This window comes from Silurus meridionalis, chromosome 10 (genome assembly GCF_014805685.1).
Source record: "Silurus meridionalis isolate SWU-2019-XX chromosome 10, ASM1480568v1, whole genome shotgun sequence".
Classification (NCBI taxonomy): Eukaryota; Metazoa; Chordata; class Actinopteri; order Siluriformes; family Siluridae; genus Silurus; species Silurus meridionalis.
The window spans coordinates 27966694-27992841 of NC_060893.1; the positions used below are offsets into that span (position 1 = coordinate 27966694).

The window sequence follows — 26148 nt, forward strand, 5'->3', positions numbered from 1 at the left end:
CTCTGTAAAGTGGTGTAACGCGTGTGCTCTGTAAAGTGGTGTAACGCGTGTTTTGTAAAGTGGTGTAATGTGTGTTTTGTAAAGTGGTGTAACGCGTGCTCTGTAAAGTGGTGTAACGCGTGCTCTGTAAAGTGGTGTAACGCGTGCTCTGTAAAGTGGTGTAATGTGTGTTTTGTAAAGTGGTGTAACGCGTGTTCTGTAAAGTGGTGTAATGCGTGTGCTCTGTAAAGTGGTGTAACGTGCTCTGTAAAGTGGTGTAACGCGTGCTCTGTAAAGTGGTGTAATGTGTGTTCTGTAAAGTGGTGTAATGTGTGTTGTGTTCTGTAAAGTGGTGTGTTCTGTAAAGTGGTGTAACGCGTGCTCTGTAAAGTGGTGTAACGCGTGCTCTGTAAAGTGGTGTAACGTGTGCTCTGTAAAGTTGTGTAACGCGTGCTCTGTAAAGTGTTGTAATGTGTGTTCTGTAAAGTGGTGTAACCCGTGCTCTGTAAATTGGTGTAACGCGTGCTCTGTAAAGTGGTGTAACGTGTGCTCTGTAAAGTGGTGTACAGTACATGAATCTGCTCCTGCAGTTTAAGGCTCCTCTCTGTGTAGCTGTTAAGCTGCTCTTTAGTTGTAGCCGCCTCGAGTTTCACCTCCTGAAGTTCCTGGAGCAACTCAGATCTGTTCACTTCACCAGTCACCTGAATTTCAGAAGGATTAAGGATGAGAATGATGGAGTGTGTAATGTATAAATATATAACTATTGGTAGAGACCCCTCACCCTGTGCAGCTGATCCTTCAGCAGAGCAATCGTCATCTCTCTCTCCTTTACAACGCAGTAATACAACACAACCCATCAACTTAACATTAACAACACAACAACACAACATCATCAGAATCAACACACCATCAGCACAATATTTCCACACCAACACAACATTCTCACACTAATAACACAACACTCCCACACCAATAACACAACACTCCCACACCATCAACACAACATTCCACACAATCTACACAACATTCACACAACACTCCGTTATCAACACAACATTTCCACACAATCTACACAACACTCCCACACCATCAACACAACATTAGCTCAGCATTCCCACACCAACACAACATTCCAACACCATCAACACAACATTACCACACTAACACAACACTCCCACACGATCAACACAACATTTCCACCACACTCCCGTCATCAACACAACATTCGCTCAGCATTTCCACACCACCAACACAACATTATTAAACCAACACAACACTCTTACGCCATCAACACAACATTCCCACGCCATCAAAACAACAATCGCTCAACATCCACACAACAATCCCACACCTTTAACACAACATTCTCTCAACATTCCACACCACCAACACAACATTCCTATACCAACACAACACTCCCAAACCATCAAAACAACATTCCCATACAATCAACACAACATTCTCACCACACTCCCATGTCATCAGCACAACATTCTCTCAACATTCCACACCAATACAACACTCCCACACCACCAATACAACATTCCTATACCAACACAACACTCCCAAACCATCAAAACAACATTCCCATTCAATCAACACAACATTTCCACCACACTCCCACGTCATCAGCACAACATTCTCTCAACATTCCCACACCAATACAACACTCCCACACCAACACAACATTACCAAACCAACAAAACACTCTTACGTCATAAACACATTTGCTCAACATCAACACAACATTCCACACCATTAACACAACATTCCCACACCATCAACACAACATTCCCACACCATCAACACAACATTCTACACCATCAACACAACATTCCACACCATTAACACAACATTCCCACACCATCAACACAACATTTGCTCAACATCAACACAACATTCCCACACCAACACAACATTCGCTCAGCATTTCCACACCATTAACACAACATTCCCACACCATCAACACAACATTCACTCAACATTAACACAACATTCCCACAACATTCCCACACCATCAACACAACATTCTCAACATCAACACAACATTCCCACACCATTAACACAACATTCCCACACCATCAACACAACATTTGCTCAACATCAACACAACATTCCCACACCATTAACACACCATTCCACACCATTAACACAACATTCCACAACATTCCACACCATCAACACAACATTCGTTCAACATCAACACAACATTCCCACACCATTAACACAACATTCCCACACCATTAACACAACATTCCCACACCATTAACACAACATTCCCACACCATCAACACAACATTCGCTCAACATCAACACAACATTCCACACCATCAACACAACATTCCCACCATCAACACAACATTCCCACACCATCAACACAACATTTGCTCAACCTTCCCACACCATCAACACAACATTCGCTCAACATCAACACAACATTCCCACCATTAACACAACATTCCACACCATTAACACAACATTCGCTCAACATTAACACAACATTCCACACTAATAACACAACATTCCACACCATCAACACAACATTCCCACACCATCAACACAACATTCCAAACATATCAAACACTTTTCTCAGACCTTCTCATATTATTTATAATATATTATAATATAAACCAATCCCCTGTACCTGAATCTGTTCCTGAAGCCTTTGGATCAGTTCTTTACAGATGTTTAGTTCCTCCTTCATAGCCTCTGCCTGACCTTTAACCTTGTGTAGCTCCTGATGAACTGCTGCTGTAGAGTGTTCTTCACTACTGCGTATGGAGGCCTGAAGGTCAAAGCAAAGTTCTTAAACAGAGCAGCAGTTTTCCACCTTTCACACAAACAGTTCCTCTAACGTGCCTCTTTAAACCCCCTGAAGGAGCATTAGAGTGAGATCTTCACTCACCCTGAGTACATCCTCCTGTAGCTTCTCAATCAAATCCTCCTTATGCTGAAACACAAACAGTCGTCAGTGTGAAATGAATTCTTTTGGCTAGATTTCATTAAATGGTCAGAAACACAATAACAAAGCTTCACTGGGTACATCATGGAGAACATGGAGAACACGGAGAACACAGCATGCAGAACATAGAGAACACTGAGAATATGCAGAACATCTAAAACATGGAGAACACTGAGAACACAGCATGCAGAACATGGAGAACACTGAGAATATGCAGAACATCTAAAACATGGAGAACACTGAGAATATGCAGAACATCTAAAACATGGAGAACACTGAGAGGGCAGAAAATTAGAACATGTGGAGGAATGCTGTACCTGTATCTGCTCCTGCAGAGTGTGATTTTGGTTTCTACAGCTGTGCAGTTCTTCTGTTGCAGCCTCAGACTGACCTTTGACCTGCTGCAGCTCCTGAATAAGCTTCTCCACCTCAGAGGTGTGTTCAGGTGACGTGGTCTGTGAGAGAAGATTTTACACACCAACACAACATTCCCACACCAATACAACACTCCCACACCAATAACACAACACTCCCACACCATCAACACAACATTCCCACACAATCTACACAACATTCACACAACACTCCCACGTTATCAACACATTTCCACACAATCAGACACAACACTCCCACAACACTCCCACGTTATCAACACAACATTAGCTCAGCATTCCCACACCAACACAACATTCCAACACCATCAACACAACATTACCACACTAACACAACACTCCCACACGATCAACACAACATTTCCACCACACTCCCACGTCATCAGCACAACATTCTCTCAACATTCCACACCAATACAACACTCCCACACCAACACAACATTACCAAACCAACAAAACACTCTTACGTCATAAACACATTTGCTCAACATCAACACAACATTCCACACCATTAACACAACATTCCCACACCATCAACACAACATTCCCACACCATCAACACAACATTCCCACACCATTAACACAACATTCCACACCATTAACACAACATTCCACACCATCAACACAACATTCGCTCAACATCAACACAACATTCCCACACCATTAACACAACATTCCACACCATTAACACAACATTCCACACCATCAACACAACATTCACTCAACATTAACACAACATTCCCACAACATTCCCACACCATCAACACAACATTCTCAACATCAACACAACATTCCCACACCATTAACACAACATTCCCACACCATCAACACAACATTTGCTCAACATCAACACAACATTCCACACCATTAACACACCATTCCACACCATTAACACAACATTCCCACAACATTCACACCATCAACACAACATTCGTTCAACATCAACACAACATTCCCACACCATTAACACAACATTCCCACACCATTAACACAACATTCCCACACCATTAACACAACATTCCCACACCATCAACACAACATTCGCTCAACATCAACACAACATTCCCACACCATCAACACAACATTCCCACACCATCAACACAACATTCCCACACCATCAACACAACATTTGCTCAACCTTCCCACACCATCAACACAACATTCGCTCAACATCAACACAACATTCCCACCATTAACACAACATTCCACACCATTAACACAACATTCGCTCAACATTAACACAACATTCCCACACTAATAACACAACATTTCCACACCATCAACACAACATTCCCACACCATCAACACAACATTCCAAACATATCAAACACTTTTCTCAGACCTTCTCATATTATTTATAATATATTATAATATAAACCAATCCCCCTGTACCTGAATCTGTTCCTGAAGCCTTTGGATCAGTTCTTTACAGATGTTTAGTTCCTCCTTCATAGCCTCTGCCTGACCTTTAACCTTGTGTAGCTCCTGATGAACTGCTGCTGTAGAGTGTTCTTCACTACTGCGTATGGAGGCCTGAAGGTCAAAGCAAAGTTCTTAAACAGAGCAGCAGTTTTCCACCTTTCACACAAACAGTTCCTCTAACCGTGCCTCTTTAAACCCCCCTGAAGGAGCATTAGAGTGAGATCTTCACTCACCCTGAGTACATCCTCCTGTAGCTTCTCAATCAAATCCTCCTTATGCTGAAACACAAACAGTCGTCAGTGTGAAATGAATTCTTTTGGCTAGATTTCATTAAATGGTCAGAAACACAATAACAAAGCTTCACTGGGTACATCATGGAGAACATGGAGAACACGGAGAACACAGCATGCAGAACATAGAGAACACTGAGAATATGCAGAACATCTAAAACATGGAGAACACTGAGAACACAGCATGCAGAACATGGAGAACACTGAGAATATGCAGAACATCTAAAACATGGAGAACACTGAGAATATGCAGAACATCTAAAACATGGAGAACACTGAGAGGGCAGAAAATTAGAACATGTGGAGGAATGCTGTACCTGTATCTGCTCCTGCAGAGTGTGATTTTGGTTTCTACAGCTGTGCAGTTCTTCTGTTGCAGCCTCAGACTGACCTTTGACCTGCTGCAGCTCCTGAATAAGCTTCTCCACCTCAGAGGTGTGTTCAGGTGACGTGGTCTGTGAGAGAAGATTTTTACACACCAACACAACATTCTCACACTAATAACACAACACTCCCACACCAATAACACAACACTCCCACACCATCAACACAACATTCCCACACAATCTACACAACATTCACACAACACTCCCACGTTATCAACACATTTCCACACAATCAGACACAACACTCCCACAACACTCCCACGTTATCAACACAACATTAGCTCAGCATTCCCACACCAACACAACATTCCAACACCATCAACACAACATTACCACACTAACACAACACTCCCACACGATCAACACAACATTTCCACCACACTCCCGTCATCAACACAACATTCGCTCAGCATTTCCACACCACCAACACAACATTACCAAACCAACACAACACTCTTCGTCATCAACACAACATTCCCACGCCATCAACACAACATTCCCACGCCATGAAAACAACAATCGCTCAACATCCACACAACAATCCCACACCTTTAACACAACATTCCTATACCAACACAACATTCCCACGCCATCAACACAACATTCCCACGCCATCAAAACAACAATCGCTCAACATCCACACAACAATCCCACACCTTTAACACAACATTCTCTCAACATTCCCACACCACCAACACAACATTCCTATACCAACACTTTCACACGCGCACACCTCAGACACGCCTTTCTCAGTAAAGTAACGAGAACAAGTTGCAGAAAAGATAGAGCCTTGAAAGTAGATGGTAACAGTTCCTGCGCCACACTCTGCACATGTAGACACTCCTGTACTGCAGGGGGCAGTGTACTGCTCTCATACAGTGGGGAAAAAAGCAGTGAACAAAGGAGGACAGACGTGACAGGACGAGAGTTTACACTCGCTGGAGTAATCCAGTCTCACTTTATTCACCATGTTGGTCAGAGTTCAACCTACAGCAACACAACGACCAAAAACACACCTCCAGGCTTGGTCAGAACCACCTCGGAAGAAGGGAACAAGATGCTGGGCTCCACCTCATGGAGGAGGATTGAAACAAACTGGACAGCAGGGTGAAAAGCAGCTTACAAGTTCAACACGTGTGAAAACGTCTGCAGCAGTGTTGGGAAGAACTTTCTTAAACATATTCGATTTGTACTGTAGATGTTCAGCTGCACATCTGCAAAAAAGTGCCTACTTTAATAACGAGGCAAAAAGATCAGTGAAATTCTGGTAAAGAAATCATTCCATAGTTTCCTTTTTAATCCAATTGTTTATTTTATGCTTTAATTTTACTACGACCTCAAACTGCAGACGTTTCAATCCAAACAAAAAATAAAGAGGTGTTCCAAAACTTCTGACTGGTAATGCACACACACACACACACACACATACACACACACACACACACACACACACACACACACACACACACACACACACACACACACACACACACACACATATACACACACACACACACACACACACACACACACACACACATACACACATACACACACACACACACACACACACACACACACACACATACACACACATACACACACACACACACACACACACACACACACATACACACACATACACATCCCACATCACAAAAATATAGCTCTTACCCCTGAAGGAGATGTAGGTGTTGTTCTCATTTGTTCGAGCAGCTCCATGAGTTTCCTCTGTAGGTTCTCATACTCTTCAACTTCCTCCACTGAACTGACAAGCAAATATTTCTGAAGTTCTTGGTCCTTCAGCATGGACGAGTTCTACTTCCAGGCTTCTCATCTTTTCCATAAGGAGGACCAAGTTCTCCACTGCACACTGCTCCACCTCCATTTTTAAGATTGGTTCTGTAAATCCAGAAATGGCTTCAATATCCTTTAATTCCAGCTTTCCTTCAGCGATGACCTTTGACTTTACCTCTGCCTCATCCTTCTTCTCATCCAGCACAATCTCACCCTGCTGCTTTAACCCCAACGCCTGAAGTTCTTCATGTTCCCTCTTTAATCCAAACTCGTTCTCAATGACCTGCTTTTTGGTCTGGAGGTTCCTTTCGAGTTTCTCTTGGTTGACCAACTGGCTCAAAGTGTCTACATTCTCTTTCAGTTGTTCCTCCAGCTGGGAGATCTTTAGATGGAGGGCTTCATCTTCACATTGTGCTTTCTTCACCTCAGATCTGCAGTCTCTCAGCTCCACCTCTCTCTCTTCAATACCTTTCTCTAGTTCTGCCACTTGCAAAGTTAAAGCTCTCACTGTGGAGGTGGCACTTTCCTCCAAAGCTCGGATCTGAACGTGCGCCACCAATAACGATGCAGTCTTCTCCCTCAACATGTCTTCAAGTTCAAGAAGTAGCATCTCATTGGTCTTCTCCTTTTCTTCTTTGGTTTCTCTTTCCTCCTGCAGGGATCCGTATTTGCTGAGCAGTGAGGAGTGGTCTTCCTTCAGGGTGTCGAGCTCTGTCTGAATTTGGTCCATTTTCTGTTTTAGTTCATTATGTTGGTCTTCATCATCATCGTCCTCCTCAGCAGATTGATTGTGCTCGATTTTAGAAAGTTCCTGCTGAAGTTTCTCGATTACAGAGTTTAGCTGCTCCACTTCTTCCTCGCTTTGTCGTTTGAGACGCTCCTGTTCTCCACGGAGATACTCGACCTGAGACTCCAGCTCTCGCACCTGCGAGGTCTTTACCTCCACCTCCTGAGGAAACGATCATCAATAAACAAGTCAAGAAGCAAAGAAAACAAGGTGGTTCCCACAGTGAGCATGAGCACCCAGATCCAGTCATCTATGCTGATCTCAACCCTGCACCTTCAGGTGAACACCTTCACAATCTGATCACAAGCCTGCACTCATGATGTGGAAGATCTCTGCTGGATTAGAGTGAACATTACGGAGTCTAATGATCAGGGGATTAAACACAGATGTTTGGATCTGAGGATCATGCACAACTTTACCCAGGACCTTCTAGAGACGGCGTTAACATTTATGAGAAGAATCACCACAAACATCTCACCAAACATCAAATCAGGAGGACGTTGTCAGATGTTAAACGTTTCTGCACAGTGTTTTGGAGTAAAAGATTTCAGAAACATCAGTATCTTGTTAATATTTCATGCGTGAGAGACACGGAGCTGTGAGGAACGGTGTTTACACTTATTCACCCTCACACACACACACACACACACACACACACACACACACACACACCCTCACACACACACAAATACGCAGAAAGAAATGTGCAGCAAAACAACTAAATAATGAGACAATTAAACCCTGAAATAAAACAACGCTGGAACGTAAACCTGAGCCCAGACGGGTTAAAACACACACACACACACACACACACACACACACACACACACACACACACACACACACACACACAAGCGGGTACACACACGCACACACACACTTACACACGCACGCACACTAGCACACACCCCTCCTGCAGAACGTTAGAGTGTTACCTTGTGTTCAGGACTTGAGGTTTCAAAGCTGATGTTTAACAATCTGTTCATTAAGAAGAGTAATTTGCCTGTTCTTCTCGTCCAAGACCTTCAGAGAGTTAAACATCATCACATGACCCTGATAACCAGACATGCGGCAAACATCTCACAAACGCTGGGCTTTTAACACATCATTCAAACCAGGAAATAATCGAGATGATGATTATAGTTATGGAAGATATGAAGAAGTAAATGTACGGATCCTGCAGCTGGTCACCTGCATCTCACATCTCTTCAGAAAGCCTTCATCACACTAGTAACCATGCAAACAGCCCAAGCTGCTGAAACCGAACAGACACCGTTTCAGGATAAATCCAGTGACTGATGACATACACCACACCACCAAAAGTTTGTGGACACCTGACAATAAGATGTATTAAGTGTGTTTCTTTCTGAACGTCTCATTGCACATTTATTCTCCATGTACTCACACACACACACACACACACACTCACACACACACACACACACACACACACACACACACACACACACACACACACACACACACACACACACACACACACACACACACACACACACACATACACACACACACACACACACACATACACACACACATACACACACACACACACACACACACACACATACACACACATACACACACACACACACACACACACACACACATACACACATACACATCCCACATCACAAAATATAGCTCTTACCCCTGAAGGAGATGTAGGTGTTGTTCTCATTTGTTCGAGCAGCTCCATGAGTTTCCTCTGTAGGTTCTCATACTCTTCAACTTCCTCCACTGAACTGACAAGCAAATATTTCTGAAGTTCTTGGTCCTTCAGCATGGACCGGAGTTCTACTTCCAGGCTTCTCATCTTTTCCATAAGGAGGACCAAGTTCTCCACTGCACACTGCTCCACCTCCATTTTTAAGATTGGTTCTGTAAATCCAGAAATGGCTTCAATATCCTTTAATTCCAGCTTTCCTTCAGCGATGACCTTTGACTTTACCTCTGCCTCATCCTTCTTCTCATCCAGCACAATCTCACCCTGCTGCTTTAACCCCAACGCCTGAAGTTCTTCATGTTCCCTCTTTAATCCAAACTCGTTCTCAATGACCTGCTTTTTGGTCTGGAGGTTCCTTTCGAGTTTCTCTTGGTTGACCAACTGGCTCAAAGTGTCTACATTCTCTTTCAGTTGTTCCTCCAGCTGGGAGATCTTTAGATGGAGGGCTTCATCTTCACATTGTGCTTTCTTCACCTCAGATCTGCAGTCTCTCAGCTCCACCTCTCTCTCTTCAATACCTTTCTAGTTCTGCCACTTGCAAAGTTAAAGCTCTCACTGTGGAGGTGGCACTTTCCTCCAAAGCTCGGATCTGAACGTGCGCCACCAATAACGATGCAGTCTTCTCCCTCAACATGTCTTCAAGTTCAAGAAGTAGCATCTCATTGGTCTTCTCCTTTCTTCTTTGGTTTCTCTTTCCTCCTGCAGGGATCCGTATTTGCTGAGCAGTGAGGAGTGGTCTTCCTTCAGGGTGTCGAGCTCTGTCTGAATTTGGTCCATTTTCTGTTTTAGTTCATTATGTTGGTCTTCATCATCATCGTCCTCCTCAGCAGATTGATTGTGCTCGATTTTAGAAAGTTCCTGCTGAAGTTTCTCGATTACAGAGTTTAGCTGCTCCACTTCTTCCTCGCTTTGTCGTTTGAGACGCTCCTGTTCTCCACGGAGATACTCGACCTGAGACTCCAGCTCGCACCTGCAGGTCTTTACCTCCACCTCCTGAGGAAACGATCATCAATAAACAAGTCAAGAAGCAAAGAAAACAAGGTGGTTCCCACAGTGAGCATGAGCACCCAGATCCAGTCATCTATGCTGATCTCAACCCTGCACCTTCAGGTGAACACCTTCACAATCTGATCACAAGCCTGCACTCATGATGTGGAAGATCTCTGCTGGATTAGAGTGAACATTACGGAGTCTAATGATCAGGGGATTAAACACAGATGTTTGGATCTGAGGATCATGCACAACTTTACCCAGGACCTTCTAGAGACGGCGTTAACATTTATGAGAAGAATCACCACAAACATCTCACCAAACATCAAATCAGGAGGACGTTGTCAGATGTTAAACGTTTCTGCACAGTGTTTTGGAGTAAAAGATTTCAGAAACATCAGTATCTTGTTAATATTTCATGCGTGAGAGACACGGAGCTGTGAGGAACGGTGTTTACACTTATTCACCCTCACACACACACACACACACACACACACACACACACACACCCTCACACACACACAAATACGCAGAAAGAAATGTGCAGCAAAACAACTAAATAATGAGACAATTAAACCCTGAAATAAAACAACGCTGGAACGTAAACCTGAGCCCAGACGGGTTAAAACACACACACACACACACACACACACACACACACACACACACACACACACACACACATACACGCACGCGCACACACACACACACACACATACACGCACGCACACTAGCACACACCCTCCTGCAGAACGTTAGAGTGTTACCTTGTGTTCAGGACTTGAGGTTTCCGAAAGCTGATGTTTAGCAATCTGTTCATTAAGAAGAGTAATTTGCCTGTTCTTCTCGTCCAAGACCTTCAGAGAGTTAAACATCATCACATGACCCTGATAACCAGACATGCGGCAAACATCTCACAAACGCTGGGCTTTTAACACATCATTCAAACCAGGAAATAATCGAGATGATGATTATAGTTATGGAAGATATGAAGAAGTAAATGTACGGATCCTGCAGCTGGTCACCTGCATCTCACATCTCTTCAGAAAGCCTTCATCACACTAGTAACCATGCAAACAGCCCAAGCTGCTGAAACCGAACAGACACCGTTTCAGGATAAATCCAGTGACTGATGACATACACCACACCACCAAAAGTTTGTGGACACCTGACAATAAGATGTATTAAGTGTGTTTCTTTCTGAACGTCTCATTGCACATTTATTCTCCATGTACTGTTCTAATGAGCTCCACTCTTCTGGGAAGATGTGGGACTAGATTTTGTGGAGATTCATTCAGCTACATGTGTGTTAGTAAAGTCAGGTACTGGTGTAGGTGAGAAGGTGAGGAGGTTCCTGGGGTGCAGTCAGTGTTCACATTCATCGCACGCACGCACACACACACACACAAACACACGCACTCGTACACGCACGCACACACACACACACAAACACACGCACTCGTACACGCACGCACACACACACACACACACACACTCGTACACGCACGCACACACACACTCAAACACACGCACTCGTACACGCACGCACACACTCAAACACACACACACACTCATACACGCACGCACACACTCAAACACACACACACTCATACACGCACGCACACACACTCAAACACACACTCATACACGCACGCGCACACACTCAAACACACACGCACTCATACGCACGCACACACTCAAACACACGCACTCATACACGCACGCACACACTCAAACACACACTCATACACGCACACACTCAAACACACACACTCATACACGCACGCACACTCAAACACACACACACTCATACACGCACACACTCAAACACGCACACACTCAAACACACGCACTCGTACACGCACGCACACACTCAAACACACACGCACTCATACACGCACGCACGCACACACACTTAAACACACACACACTCATACACGCACGCATACACTCAAACACACACACTCAAACACACGCACACACTCAAACACACACACACACACTCAAACACACACGCACTCATACACGCACGCACACACACACTCATACACGCACGCACACACACTCAAACACACGCACTCATACACGCACGCACACACTCAAACACACACGCACTCATACACGCACGCACACAAACACACGCACTTATACACGCACGCACGCACACACACACTCAAACACACGCACTTATACACGCACGCACACACTCAAACACACGCACTCATACACGCACGCACACACTCAAACACACACCCACTCATACACGCACGCACACACACACACACAAACACACGCACTCGTACACGCACGCACACACACAAACACACGCACTCATACGCACGCACGCACACACTCAAACACACGCACTCATACACACACACTCAAACACACGCACTCACACGCACGCACACACTCAAACACACACCCACTCATACACGCACGCACACACTCAAACACACACACACGCACACACACTCAAACACACGCACTCATACACGCACACACACACTCAAACACACGCACTCATACACGCACGCACGCACACACAAACACACGCACTCATACGCACGCACACACACTCAAACACACATGCACTCATACACGCACGCATACACTCAAACACACACACTCATACACGCACGCACACACAAACACACGCACTCATACACGTACACACTCAAACACACGCACTCATACGCACGCACACACACTTAAACACACGCACTCATACGCACGCACGCACACACACTCAAACACACATGCACTCATACACGCACGCACACACTCAAACACACGCACACTCATACACGCACGCACACACAAACACACGCACTCATACACGTACACACACTCAAACACACACGCACTCATACACGCACGCGCACACACACACTCAAACACACGCACACACGCACACTCAAACACACGCACTCATACACACGCACACAAACACACGCACATACACGCACACACACAAACACACGCACTCATACACGCACACACACACACACACGCACTCATACGCGCACGCACACTCAAACACACGCACTCGTACACGCACGCACACAAACACACACACACTCATACACACACGCACACACTCAAACACACGCACTCATACACGCACACACTCAAACACACACGCACTCATACACGCACACACACACACTCAAACACACGCACTCATACACACGCACACACACACACACACACGCACTCATACACACACGCACACAAACACACACACACTCATACACGCACGCACACACGCAAACACACGCACTTATACACGCACGCACACACTAACACACGCACTCGTACACGCACGCACACTCAAACACACGCACTCAAACACGCACGCACACACTTAAACACACGCACACACTCAAACACACGCACTCATACACACACACACACTACACGCACGCACACTCAAACACACGCACTCGTACACGCACGCACACTCAAACACACACACTCATACACGCACGCACACACGCAAACACACGCACTTATACACGCACGCACACACTAACACACGCACTCGTACACGCACGCACACACTCAAACACACGCACTCATACACGCACGCACACACTTAAACACACACACACTCAAACACACGCACTCATACGCACACACACTCAAACACACACGCACTCACACGCACGCACACACTCAAACACACGCACTCATACACGCACACACACTCATACGCACGCACACAAACACACACGCACGCACTCATACACGCACGCACACGCAAACACACGCACTCATACGCACGCACACACTCAAACACACACACACTCATACACACGCACACACAAACACACACGCACTACACGCACGCACACACTCAAACACACGCACACTCAAACACACACGCACGCACACACACTCAAACACACGCACTCATACACGCACGCACACTCAAACACACTCAAACACACACGCACTCATACACGCACGCACACACTCAAACACACGCACTCATACACGCATGCACACACTTAAACACACGCACACAAACACACGCACTCAAACACACACGCACTCAAACACACGCACTCAAACACACGCGCACTCATACACGCACGCACACACTCAAACGCACGCACACAAACACACGCACTCATACACGCACACACTCAAACACACACGCACGCACACACTTAAACACACGCACACACTCAAACACACGCACACACTCAAACACACGCACACACTCAAACACACGCACTCATACACGCACACACTCAAACATACGCACGCACACACTAATGAACGGGTTGCTGATCCTCATGAGTCTACAGTGTAAAGGAGCAGTTCTCACCATGTGTAAGCTGCTGTGGGCCTGAAGGTCCTGCTGCTGTGTGCTGATCTCCTTCCTCTGGATCTCCAGCTGCATGTGGAGCTGCTGAACCTCCTCACTCTTATTCTGGAGCTCATCTCTGAACTGCTCCAGCTGTTCCTCAAGATTAACGATCTGCAGCGGTCACAAGTAAAACACTTAACCAGAGAACAAACCTCCACACACACACACACACACACACACACACACACACACAAAAAAAGCATGGGTCATGTGACAGGAAGTACCTCTTTCTCTTTCCTGTCCAGTGCCTCTTTCTCGGTCTGGAGTAAAGCCTCCAGGTTGGCATCAGCCCCGCCTTCCATAGAGGCATACTGCTTACTGTCCTCCTGCACACACACACACACACACACACACACACACACACACACACACACACACACACACAGTTGTCATGGTAACGGTGAACCCCCGAGGTGGTAATGCTAACAGTGGAATCTAGGACTGCAGTGATGAAGCTCACCCTGGTTGGTGTGATGTCGCGGTTGTTGTGGGATACAAGCACCTCCTCCAGACCCCTCACACGTTCCTCCTGCCTCTCGATCTCCTCATCACGTTCTCGTACATCCCTCTGCAGCTGCTCTACTCGCAACAAGAGCTCACTGCACCAATCCGATTTCTCCTGCAGGGCCACGCTCAGCTCCTCCACCTGACACACAAAGAGATGGAGAAAGGGAGGGAGAGAGGAGGGTGAGCCGAGAATGAAGAGAGGGGAGAGAGAGGTGGGAGTGAAAAGGGGACAAAGAAAGAAAGATAGAGAGAGAGAAAGATAGAGGGAGAGATGAATACATGGGGAAGGAGTAAAAAAAAAAACATGAGTGTGAAAGAAAACAGAAGGAATGTAAAAAAGAAAAAGAGAAAGAAGGATACAGAACAAATGGAAATAAGAGAGTAATCAAAATGAATATGAAGAAAAGAAATCAAGAAGTGTGTTGAAGTGTGATTATAATGAGTGTGTGTTAGGAAAACATCTTGCCCCCAATGAGCTCCGAGTTACCACTGAGGGGCCCTAGAGCAAGGCCCCTCACCTGCTCAGGGTATTAATAACACCATCTTCTATAAAATCATCTTAAAAATCTTCAGATAACTGTTATAAGAAAACTTTAGTTATTTACCCCTGAAACTGAGAGCAGGAGTAATTTACCCCTGAAACTGAGAGCAGGAGTTATTTACCCCTGAAACTGAGAGCAGGAGTAATTTACCCCTGAAACTGAGAGCAGGAGTTATTTACCCCTGAAACCGAGAGCAGGAGTAATTTACCCCTGAAACTGAGAGCAAGAGTTATTTACCCCTGAAACTGAGAGCAGGAGTAATTTACCCCTGAAACTGAAAGCAGGAGTAATTTACCCCTGAAACTGAGAGCAAGAGTTATTTACCCCTGAAACTGAGAGCAGGAGTTATTTACCCCTGAAATTGAGAGCAGGAGTTATTTACCCCTGAAATTGAGAGCAGGAGTTATTTACCCCTGAAACTGAGAGCAGGAGTTATTTACCCCTGAAACTGAGAGCAGGAGTTATTTACCCCTGAAACTGAGAGCAGGAGTTATTTACCCCTGAAACTGAGAGCAGGAGTTATTTACCCCTGAAATTGAGAGCAGGAGTTATTTACCCCTGAAACTGAGAGCAGGAGTTATTTACCCTGAAACTGAGGCAGGAGTTATTTACCCCTGAAACTGAGAGCAGGAGTTATTTACCCCTGAAACTGAGAGCAGGAGTTATTTACCCCTAAAACTGAGGGCAGGAGTTATTTACCCCTAAAACTGAGGGCAGGAGTTATTTACCCCTGTGAGTATTGAGTCCTGCTTCAGATTCTCAGTATAAAGAAGCAGAATCAGTGTTGGGGGAAATTACTGTTCTCATGGGGCAGAAACTGGAGGAGAGGTTTGTTTTTTTGCCCTTCGTGTAAAACCAGCCAAAAATGTGGAAAGCAGGGTTCCTCTAAAACCTGCACATCAACTGTACAGTGGGGTACCTCAATCAGGGGTACATCAGTAGGGTACCTCAGAGGGAGACCTGTGTCAAGAGTATACTGGAGAATAAATGAGTTTGTCAGTGTAAGTAAGTGATAATTAATCTTCTCATCCCTACAATGGCTTCCTGTTAAGATTCAAATCCACTACAAACTACTGCTTCTTACCTACAAAACACTAAATGGTTTATCTCCATGTATCTCCAGTCTTCTAACACGCTACAATCCGTCACGCTCCCTGAGATCTCAAAACTCTGGACTTCTAGTAGTTCCTAGAATAGCAAAGTCCACTAAAGGCGGTAGAACATTCTCACGTTTAGCTCCTAAACTCTGGAACAGTCTTCCTGACAGTGTTCGGGGCTCAGACACACTCTCCCAGTTTAAGTGCAGATTAAAGACGTATGTTTTTAGCAAAGCCTACACATAACACACATCACATCATAACCTTGTGCTCCAGAACATCTGATCACATCACATTATCAACTTGTGCTGTTAATATCATGAACAGCAGCTACGCTAATTCCTCTCCACTGCTTCTCATTCTCTCCCCATCCCGAGGCATCCTGAGGTTGCTCCAGCTCCAGTCACGTCTCACCTCATGAAGATTATGGACCTTTAAAGAAGTAGATGCCGAACTCGCAAACATGCTGAACCATCTAGAGACGTACCAGTGCCATTTGGATACCGCTACATGTGTGGAGTTTTGACATTGGACCTCCTGGAGTGTTTAAAGGCTCTGGCATGGAGAAGCCGATGCTGGATAATAACATTAATGTATTTTATCTCAGAAACATTACTAACATAGGAAAGATGTTTTGTGATGCAGTAAAACTCGGGTAAGTCCTGAATGCAGTACCTCTCTGTGGTCAGCCTGAGGTTTACTGCTGCTCTTTATCTGCTGCTCCAGGTTCTGAATCTCCTGCTGAAACACATCTCGCTCATGCTCTCTGTCTGCAGCCTGCTCCTGAACCAGGAAAGATCATAAGTCAGGTCAAAATTCAAAACATTCCAAATGGAGTTCAAAGGTCAAGTAAAAATTCTAAATCTACAAGAAAAATGTAAAAGTCGAGCCAGAACAGAACAGAGACAGAACTGTATCCTGTCACTACATGCTCAGATGTCACTGAACTCACATCCAGGAAACGCCGATTGTTCTCCAGCTGTTTTTCAAGCGCATAGATCTGCTGCCGAAGGTCAGCGCTCTCGGAAAGGTGAGTCTCCTCCAGCTTGGTTATGGCTCTCACCTGCTCCTCAAGCTCCGCCTCTAACTGTTTTACCTGCTCCAGAAGCTTTAAGTGATCCTTCTGGGCCTGACGTTGAACATCGACCTTCTCTTGCATAAGCTTTTCTGTCTCCTCCAGAAGTCCTGAACAAAAACCAAACCACACACTCAGATGTTATTACAGAAGACAGGTGATGGAGAAGGTGGGGATGAAGATGTTACTATGCAGAATGCTGCATCTTAAAAATTACTCCCAGGATCCATAAATGTACTGCCTACACAAACACTACCACATTATATTTTCCATGGTTCCTCTGTAGTATGGATCTTTTACTTCAGTCACTGAGATCTGAATATTCAATTCATTTGAGTTTTATTTGTTTAAATAGTGAAGATTGTTCCAAAAGAGCTTTCAAGAGATAAAAAGGTAATCAATTTAAAATGTATTTGTTAGTGCCTATAAGTGAGGTACCTCAGGAATTATCATTCAGAGGGAGGGAAAAGTTGGTATTAGGTAGGTGGTAGCTCAGTGGTTAAGATGTTTGATTTCTGTTCAGAAGATCATGAGTTCCAATCCCATATGCACCAAGCTGCTACTGCTGGGTCCGTAAGCAAGGCCCTTACACCCTCAACTGCTCAGGGTATGTTGTGCTGAAGAACATTTGCCAGATGGAATAAATGTAAATATAAATTAATGCAGTATCTCAGATCGTTTTAGGGGGTAAATTAATGGGTACCTCAGGCAATTCGGGGTGTGTGTGTGCGTGCGGGCGGGTTGGTGGAGGGTGGGGTAAATTAATAGGGTATTTCAGGTAATTTGGAGGGGGTGACAAAAAGTTATTTGAATATGAGTGGAATAAATAAATCAAGACATTTATATTTGAAAACCCAACAGTTCAATCATAGTAAAAGACCCAGTTCCAGGAAGAACCCTTGCTACTGCCCCTTCAGCTTATCCTTTAACCCTGCCCATGGGGGTGAGGGTATACCCCTGCCCCTGCCCATGGGGGTGAGGGAATACCCCTGCCCCTGCACATAGGGGTGTTGGTGAGGAAATACCCCTGCCCTTGCACATGGGGGTGTTGGTGAGAGAATACCCCTGCCCCTACACATGGGGGTGTTGGTGAGGGTATACCCCTGCCCCTACACATGGGGGTGTTGGTGAGGGAATACCCCTGCCCCTGCACATAGGGGTGAGAGAATACCCCTGCCCCTGCACATAGGGGTGTTGGTGAGAGAATACCCCTGCCCCTACACATGGGGGTGAGGGAATACCCCTGCCCCTGCACATAGGGGTGTTGGTGGGAGAATACCCATGCTCCTGCACATGGGGGTGAGAGAATACCCCTGCCCCTACACATAGGGGTGTTGGTGAGAGAATACCCCTGCCCCTACACATGGGGGTGAGAGAATACCCATGCTTCTGCACAGGGTGAATGTTTTGAGAGAACCCCAGTGTGTATTTCCCAGCAGGTATAGCAGATTAAGTGATTGTTAAAATGCACTAAAATAATACAAAAGAAGCAAGAAAAGAGGAAACCGAAGCTGAAGAACTGAAAGGAAACGCAGTGTCCATGCCCCACTTTGCCTTCAGCCAATATGAAATTACAGCAACCACCAATCACAAGAACATCCAAATCAATATGGCTGCCAGAAACCAATGTAAATCAAAATCTAGCATGACACTAATCATGCTAACGTAATAGCCAAACAAAAAACCCAGCTTCGGGTCAGTTCAAGCCGCTAGCTCAGCGCACACAGCCAATAGGAAGCAAGTTCGTTAGTAAAAATGGACCAAGTCAGTGGACATGCTGGTGGTGAACACACCTGTCTCAGGTGCAGCATCTACTGCAGCCTCAACCAGGCCTGAAGAGAGAGGGGAGAGAGAGAGAGAGAGAGAGAGAGAGACACACACAGTCAGCACATTCTCATTGCATATAATGCTGTAGAAAGGAAGAGGGAGGAAGAGAGAGAGTGAGAGAATTACATTTTAAAATATATATTAAAATTCTAATAAAAAAAAAATAATAATAGTTTCACAAACCATCTGCTATCTTTAGAGGGGAAGAAACAGCAAGAAAACTAAATAGTAATAATATCAATAAATTCATCACAATAGTTTACAACAGACGGTTAAAAGTCAATGCATCATTAATAAAGCTATAAAAAGCACTTTTATACACCGTCTTACTTCCAATGGTATTTGATCTTTTGTTGCATTATAATAATGAAAATCAATTAAAATTCTTGATTTCACCAGAACAAAGCAGTTAAACATTAGTATCAGAATTATTTTAAATTTTACTTTATCTACTCAAATATTTTGCCATTTTCAGCAATAAAAAGTTTAACAACTGGCATTCAGAGGAACGTTTTAGTCAACATTTTACACCACAAATAAAAAGCTCCATGAAGAACACTTCCTCAATGCATTCAAATCAATTGTATAAAAATGTAAATAAAGCTTTTTAAAAGGCTGTTGCAGTACAAAAAGCATGAAACACTTTCACTTTGTAAACAAAAAGAACAATTAAGACTAACTTCATGGTTTATTGTTGAAACGAAATCATTCACTGCTATGTTTCCATGTAAAATTCTCCGTTGTAGGTCTCCTGTTTTTTTAAGCAATGGTGACTTCTAAATCGCTCCCATTCCGGTCTCATATTCACACTGAAGTGTAACACATTACACAACGGTGTATCTATTTTACAAAAACAGCAAAGTGAAAGCCGTTACACATTTCCTAATCAGGTATTAAAAACAAGTTTGTCATCATGTTTTTGCTGAATCCGTCCATCCACAAAGTATTTTATCATTCTATATACTTCTTTGGTGATCATCTCCTGGGTCGGCTTTGTGGATTATGCTTTTAAGGGTAGTGACATGACACTCGATAACTACGTCCATCGCAGCAGGGAAAAGTCCTTACATGACAAATGTAAGCATGAGCCAAATATTAGTGGTTTTTGTAGGGACCAGTACAAGGAGCTTGTGTTTGCACTTTGACACCTTAGAAAGTGATCACACTTTAAACAAATTCCAATTGGTTGTTGAGATACAGACAGTTTCTTAGCTCTCATCCAGAACAAAGGTTTGTTGAATCATGCTGAGATTCGTAAGAGAGCAGTAGAGTTTTTATAAAGAACTCCATCCTTCGAATGTTTCTTTATATCCTCTTCTAGTTGTGCCATTGCTCGATTTGTGTTTTTAGTGACTGTTGACTCAGTTGTTTGGTTTGTAATTGAACAAAGTCCCACCATTGTTACAAGGACTGGAAGTCAGATTTCCTGATCCTAAAATTGTTCCAAAAAATCTGAAAATAGCTCTAAATTCTAAATCACTTAAAAGATTATTGTTGAAGTGCCATAATGCACTCTTTGGTTGTAGAGATCCTAATGTGAGTGGACACTGTACTAAGCTACAGTAACTGGAATAATGTTTTTTAGACATATGTGGTTCAACATGATTCCTATCTGCTGCATGTTCAGCTCAGTTAAAGTGCATTTACTGAATGTTTAAAATGTTTAGAATATTAAAAAGTTCATTCGATCCACTGTACTGGTTGGAGCATAAACGCAAATAAAGCAATAAAATGTGTTTTTAACAATCTAGCTTTTATCATTTCTTCTACTTGATACGACACTGGAATTGAGTTCTTAGAGAACAAAATGGTTAGAAGTTAGAGGTGAACTGTTACTGGAGACCATCACATTTTCTCACCCAAACTGCTTCATTCAACTCATTACTGTGTTTCTTGTGCAAAGAAAATAGAATCTTTTTAACCCTGATGAATTATTACAGGTTAATATTTTGTCTTCATATGCAACATTTAAATTGAGGAACCATGGGAAATTCTCTCAAGGTGAAGAGGAGTATACACAAGAAACACGTTTATGATTTGAATGTTTTTCATTAATCCCTAACTTAAGGTTTATTTTAGTGATGATCTAAATCTAATTCTTTAATCTATAAACCTGCTGCTCAGAGAAACGGCCTTCATTTTTTATTTTTTTAAATGTTGCTTTTTCAACAAATTGTTTCAAATCAGGAAAATACTCTACAACGTGCACATTCTTAGTTCAAAAAGAGTTTAAAGTCTTCTATACTATAAGTTTGATTTGAGTCTTGATTACGATGGTGGTGGTTGGAGGTGCTTCACTCTGAGGTCTGCTTCACTCTCTGGGTCAGTTTCACACAAACTCAACACTGTCTGTTCTTTTTGGTTCACTGTGGTGATGTTGCTCTTCTGTGGTGTTTTAAAGGCACACACTCATCTTGTTCTCTTAGTAAACACTGATCTCTTTTATCGATTTCATGTTGTGGTTCTTCTCAGAGTTCTGCTTCTCAACATCGTTCGCTGAATAAAGCCTTTCAGATACCGAGTCTTCTTCTGTATCCACCTTAGCCACTTGTTCTTATTCCATTTGTTCTGAAGCTGCTGCTTCACCTGATGTAGGTTTTTGCACATTGTTTTCCTCAGATGTCTCTGGTGTTGTAGACGCCTCGTTCCTAGCCGATTGTTCTACCTCTTCTTCCTCAGATGACCTTTCAGCTGAAACTGATGGCTTTCTCTTGTTTTCTCGGGCTAACCCTCACATAATGTCCTGTTTCTCCACAGCTAAGGCATTTCATGCTATTGTTTGTAGCAAAAAACAGAACATTAATCCAGTTCTTCTTTGTGATCCTTCAGCACCATGTACACGGATCATCTAAATGACACTCCATGTTTCAGTAAGAGTCATTTACACCCGATTTGGATCATTTTGATGGGGAAAATAACTTGCCATATCGCTCGAACATTTCAGTCAGCACTTCATTTTTTTTTATAAACGGCGGCACGTTGGACAGAATCACTTTTTTTTGGACTGTAAACTATATTTTTGCTGCTAGACCAGTGTGTAACACAAGCTAGAGACACAGAAAGAAAGATAGAAAATACAAAATCTTTGGCACAACGGCCACAAAAGCGCCACACAATCACACACACTGCTCACCTGCTCACTCAGCAGACGCTCACGCATGCACACACACACAGAGAGAGATAGAGAGAGAGAGGGAGAGAGGGAGAGAGGGAGAGGGAGAGAGAGAGAGAGAGGGAGAGAGAGAGAGAGAGGGAGAGAGAGAGAGGGAGAGGGAGAGAGGAGAGAGAGAGAAGTGGGGAAGGGAGCGATAGAGGAAGAGGAGAGAGAGAGTAAGAGAGAGAGAGAAAGAGAGCGATAGAGGAAGAGGGAGTGAGAGTGAAGGAGGGATGAATGATGCCTGTAATGAGGTGAAAGTGATTGTGATGGTGACTGATGCTGATAGTGACTGTGATTATACAATTAAATTCATGTTTTTGTATGAAAATACAAAATGAACATGGTCTCAGAGCAGCTTTACACAGATACTGTGGAGATAAAATGAAGATGTTCTTTATAAGTGTAAGTTTGTCTCTGATGAACAAGTCGGTGGAGACTGTGGTGAAGGAAAAACTCCCTGAGATGCAGAAGGAAGAAACCTTGAGAGGAACCAGACTCAAGAGTGAACCTCATCCTCATCTGGGTTCCACCGAATGTCCATTTATTACAGATAAACGATGTTGAGGTGCAGTGATGGAGATCAGAAGAAGCTGTGGTCCTGAGTCAGTGTAGTGTAGTGACTGTGATTATGATGACAGTGTTGCTGATAGTGATGGTGGTAATGGTGATAGTGATTGATAGTGACTGATTATGCTGATAGTGACCTGTAATTATGACTGTGATGATGACTGTGTTGCTGATAGTGATGGAGGTGATGGTGATAGTGATAGTGACTGTGATTGTGATGGTAATAATGGTGATGCTGATAGTGACTGTGATAGTGACAGTAATAACAGGGATGCCGATAGTGACTGTGATAGTGACTGATGGTCGGTATAGTGACTGTGATGATGACTGATGCTGATTGTGACTGATAGTGATGGTAATGCTGACAGTGATGACAGTGAATGTGATGGCTGATGCTGATACTGATAGTGACTGTGATGATGATAGTGTTGCTGATGACTGATAGTGACTGATAACTGCGATGCTGATAGTGACCGTAATAGTGACTGTAATGATGATGAAGGTGTTGCTGACGACTGTGATAGTGACTAATGAGGACTGTGTTGCTAATGACGGTGATGATGACTGTGATGCTGATAGTGACTATGATATTGACTTTTGACACCACTGATCATACTATACTGCTTGCTAGACTTGAGAATGTTGTTGGAATAGAGGGAACAGCTCTCTCCTGGCATAGGTCTTATTTATGGTGAGTTCTCCACACTATCTGAGGTAAGGTGAGGGAGGTGGTAGCTCAGTGGTTAAGGCATTGGGCTTTGGATCAGAAGATCACAGGTTCAAATCCCACCACCACCAAGCTGCCACTGCTGGGCCCTTGAGCAAAAGCCCTAAAAAAAACCCTCCCCTGCTCAGTTGTAAGTCGCTCTGGATAAGGGCGTCTGCCAAATGCCGCAAATGTAAATGTAAATGTAAAGTTTGGTGTTTTGCAAGGAACTGTCTTAGGCCCTCTGTTTTCTCTTTATATCTGCTGCCTCTGGGTAGAATTCTACATAAACATGGGATTCGCTTCCATTGCTATGCTGATGATACACAGCTGTATATTTCAGCAAAGCCAGATGAGAGAGATCAGCTTAACAATGTTGAGGAGTGTGTAAAGGACATTAGACAGTGGATGCTTCATAACTTTCTTCTGCTCAACTCAGATAAGACAGAAGTACTTTTACTAGGACCACATGCAGCTAGAAGTGAACTTTTAAATACCTTGGTGTGATTATTGACCCGAGTCTTTCCTTTGAGTCTCACGTGAATAATATCACCAGGATCTCCTTCTTTCACCTTAGAAATATTGCTAAAATTAGAAATATGATGTCGTTACAGGATGCAGAAAAACTAGTTGATGCTTTTGTTACTTCTAGATTAGACACCTGGTTTGAGGTACAGAACAACGTGAAGGCGAGAAAGACCACCCCTCCTCCCAGTGACCAGGTGCTCTGTCTAACCACAGCTGAAGTGAGGAAAACTCTATGCAGAGTTAACCCACGGAAGTCTGCTGGACCAGACAACAGTCCTGGCAGAGTGCTCAGGGAATGTGCACAACAGCTAGTGGATGTCTTTACTCACATCTTCAACATCTCCCTGAGCAACAACGTTGTTCCCACGTGCCTCAAGACAACGACCATCGTTCCTGTGCCAAAGAAGTCTTCTGTCTCCTGCCTCAATGACTATCGTCCCGTCACGCTCACACCCATCGTGATGAAGTGCTTTGAGAGGCTCGTCATGAGGCACATTAAGACCCAGCTTCCTCCCTCACTGGACCCCATGCAGTTTGCGTATCGTCCAAACCGTTCCACGGACGATGCTATCTCCACAACCCTCCACCTGGCCTCCAGACTGTGTAACAGTTTCTTTCCTCAAGCCATCAGGCTCCTCAACAAAGAACTGAACTGAACTGAACTGAACACACACACACACACACACACACACACACACACACACACACTCACACACTCACTCAAACGAACTGTACAACCTGGACTTAACACACACCCATTGCTCATCTCAATCCATTCCACCACCATTTATTTATTTATTATTATTAATTCTTGACTGTACTACACTCTCTAACTGCTGTTCTTTGCACATTTATCACTGTATTCTACTGTTAACATGCTGTTTTTTGCACCTCTTGACTGCTGCTGTTTTTGGCACTACATTGTTCTGGTTATATTCACTCCCGGGTAGAGTTTTTAGGATTACTGGTCGACGCTATATTTGTTTTATTGTCTTGTCTTGTAATGTCTGTCTGC

The 26148-nt window shown here is 43.9% G+C and overlaps 1 protein-coding gene across 1 annotated transcript in view; it reads right to left on the reverse strand.

The window, feature by feature from the left end:
- The window catches only part of akap9 (A kinase (PRKA) anchor protein 9), a 127697-nt gene that overhangs the window by 40187 nt on the left and 61362 nt on the right, over positions 1–26148 (reverse strand). Inside the window, 24 exon segments of the mRNA XM_046858757.1 lie at positions 552–680; positions 761–805; positions 2624–2764; positions 2885–2929; positions 3259–3405; positions 3480–3504; positions 4472–4587; positions 4726–4866; positions 4989–5033; positions 5363–5500; positions 7106–7247; positions 7249–8177; positions 8951–9038; positions 9251–9270; positions 9685–10276; positions 10278–10426; positions 10429–10752; positions 11517–11606; positions 15086–15238; positions 15352–15453; positions 15588–15773; positions 17949–18056; positions 18226–18458; positions 20142–20180. Of these exon segments, the coding sequence (XP_046714713.1) occupies positions 552–680; positions 761–805; positions 2624–2764; positions 2885–2929; positions 3259–3405; positions 3480–3504; positions 4472–4587; positions 4726–4866; positions 4989–5033; positions 5363–5500; positions 7106–7247; positions 7249–8177; positions 8951–9038; positions 9251–9270; positions 9685–10276; positions 10278–10426; positions 10429–10752; positions 11517–11606; positions 15086–15238; positions 15352–15453; positions 15588–15773; positions 17949–18056; positions 18226–18458; positions 20142–20180 (4127 nt within the window).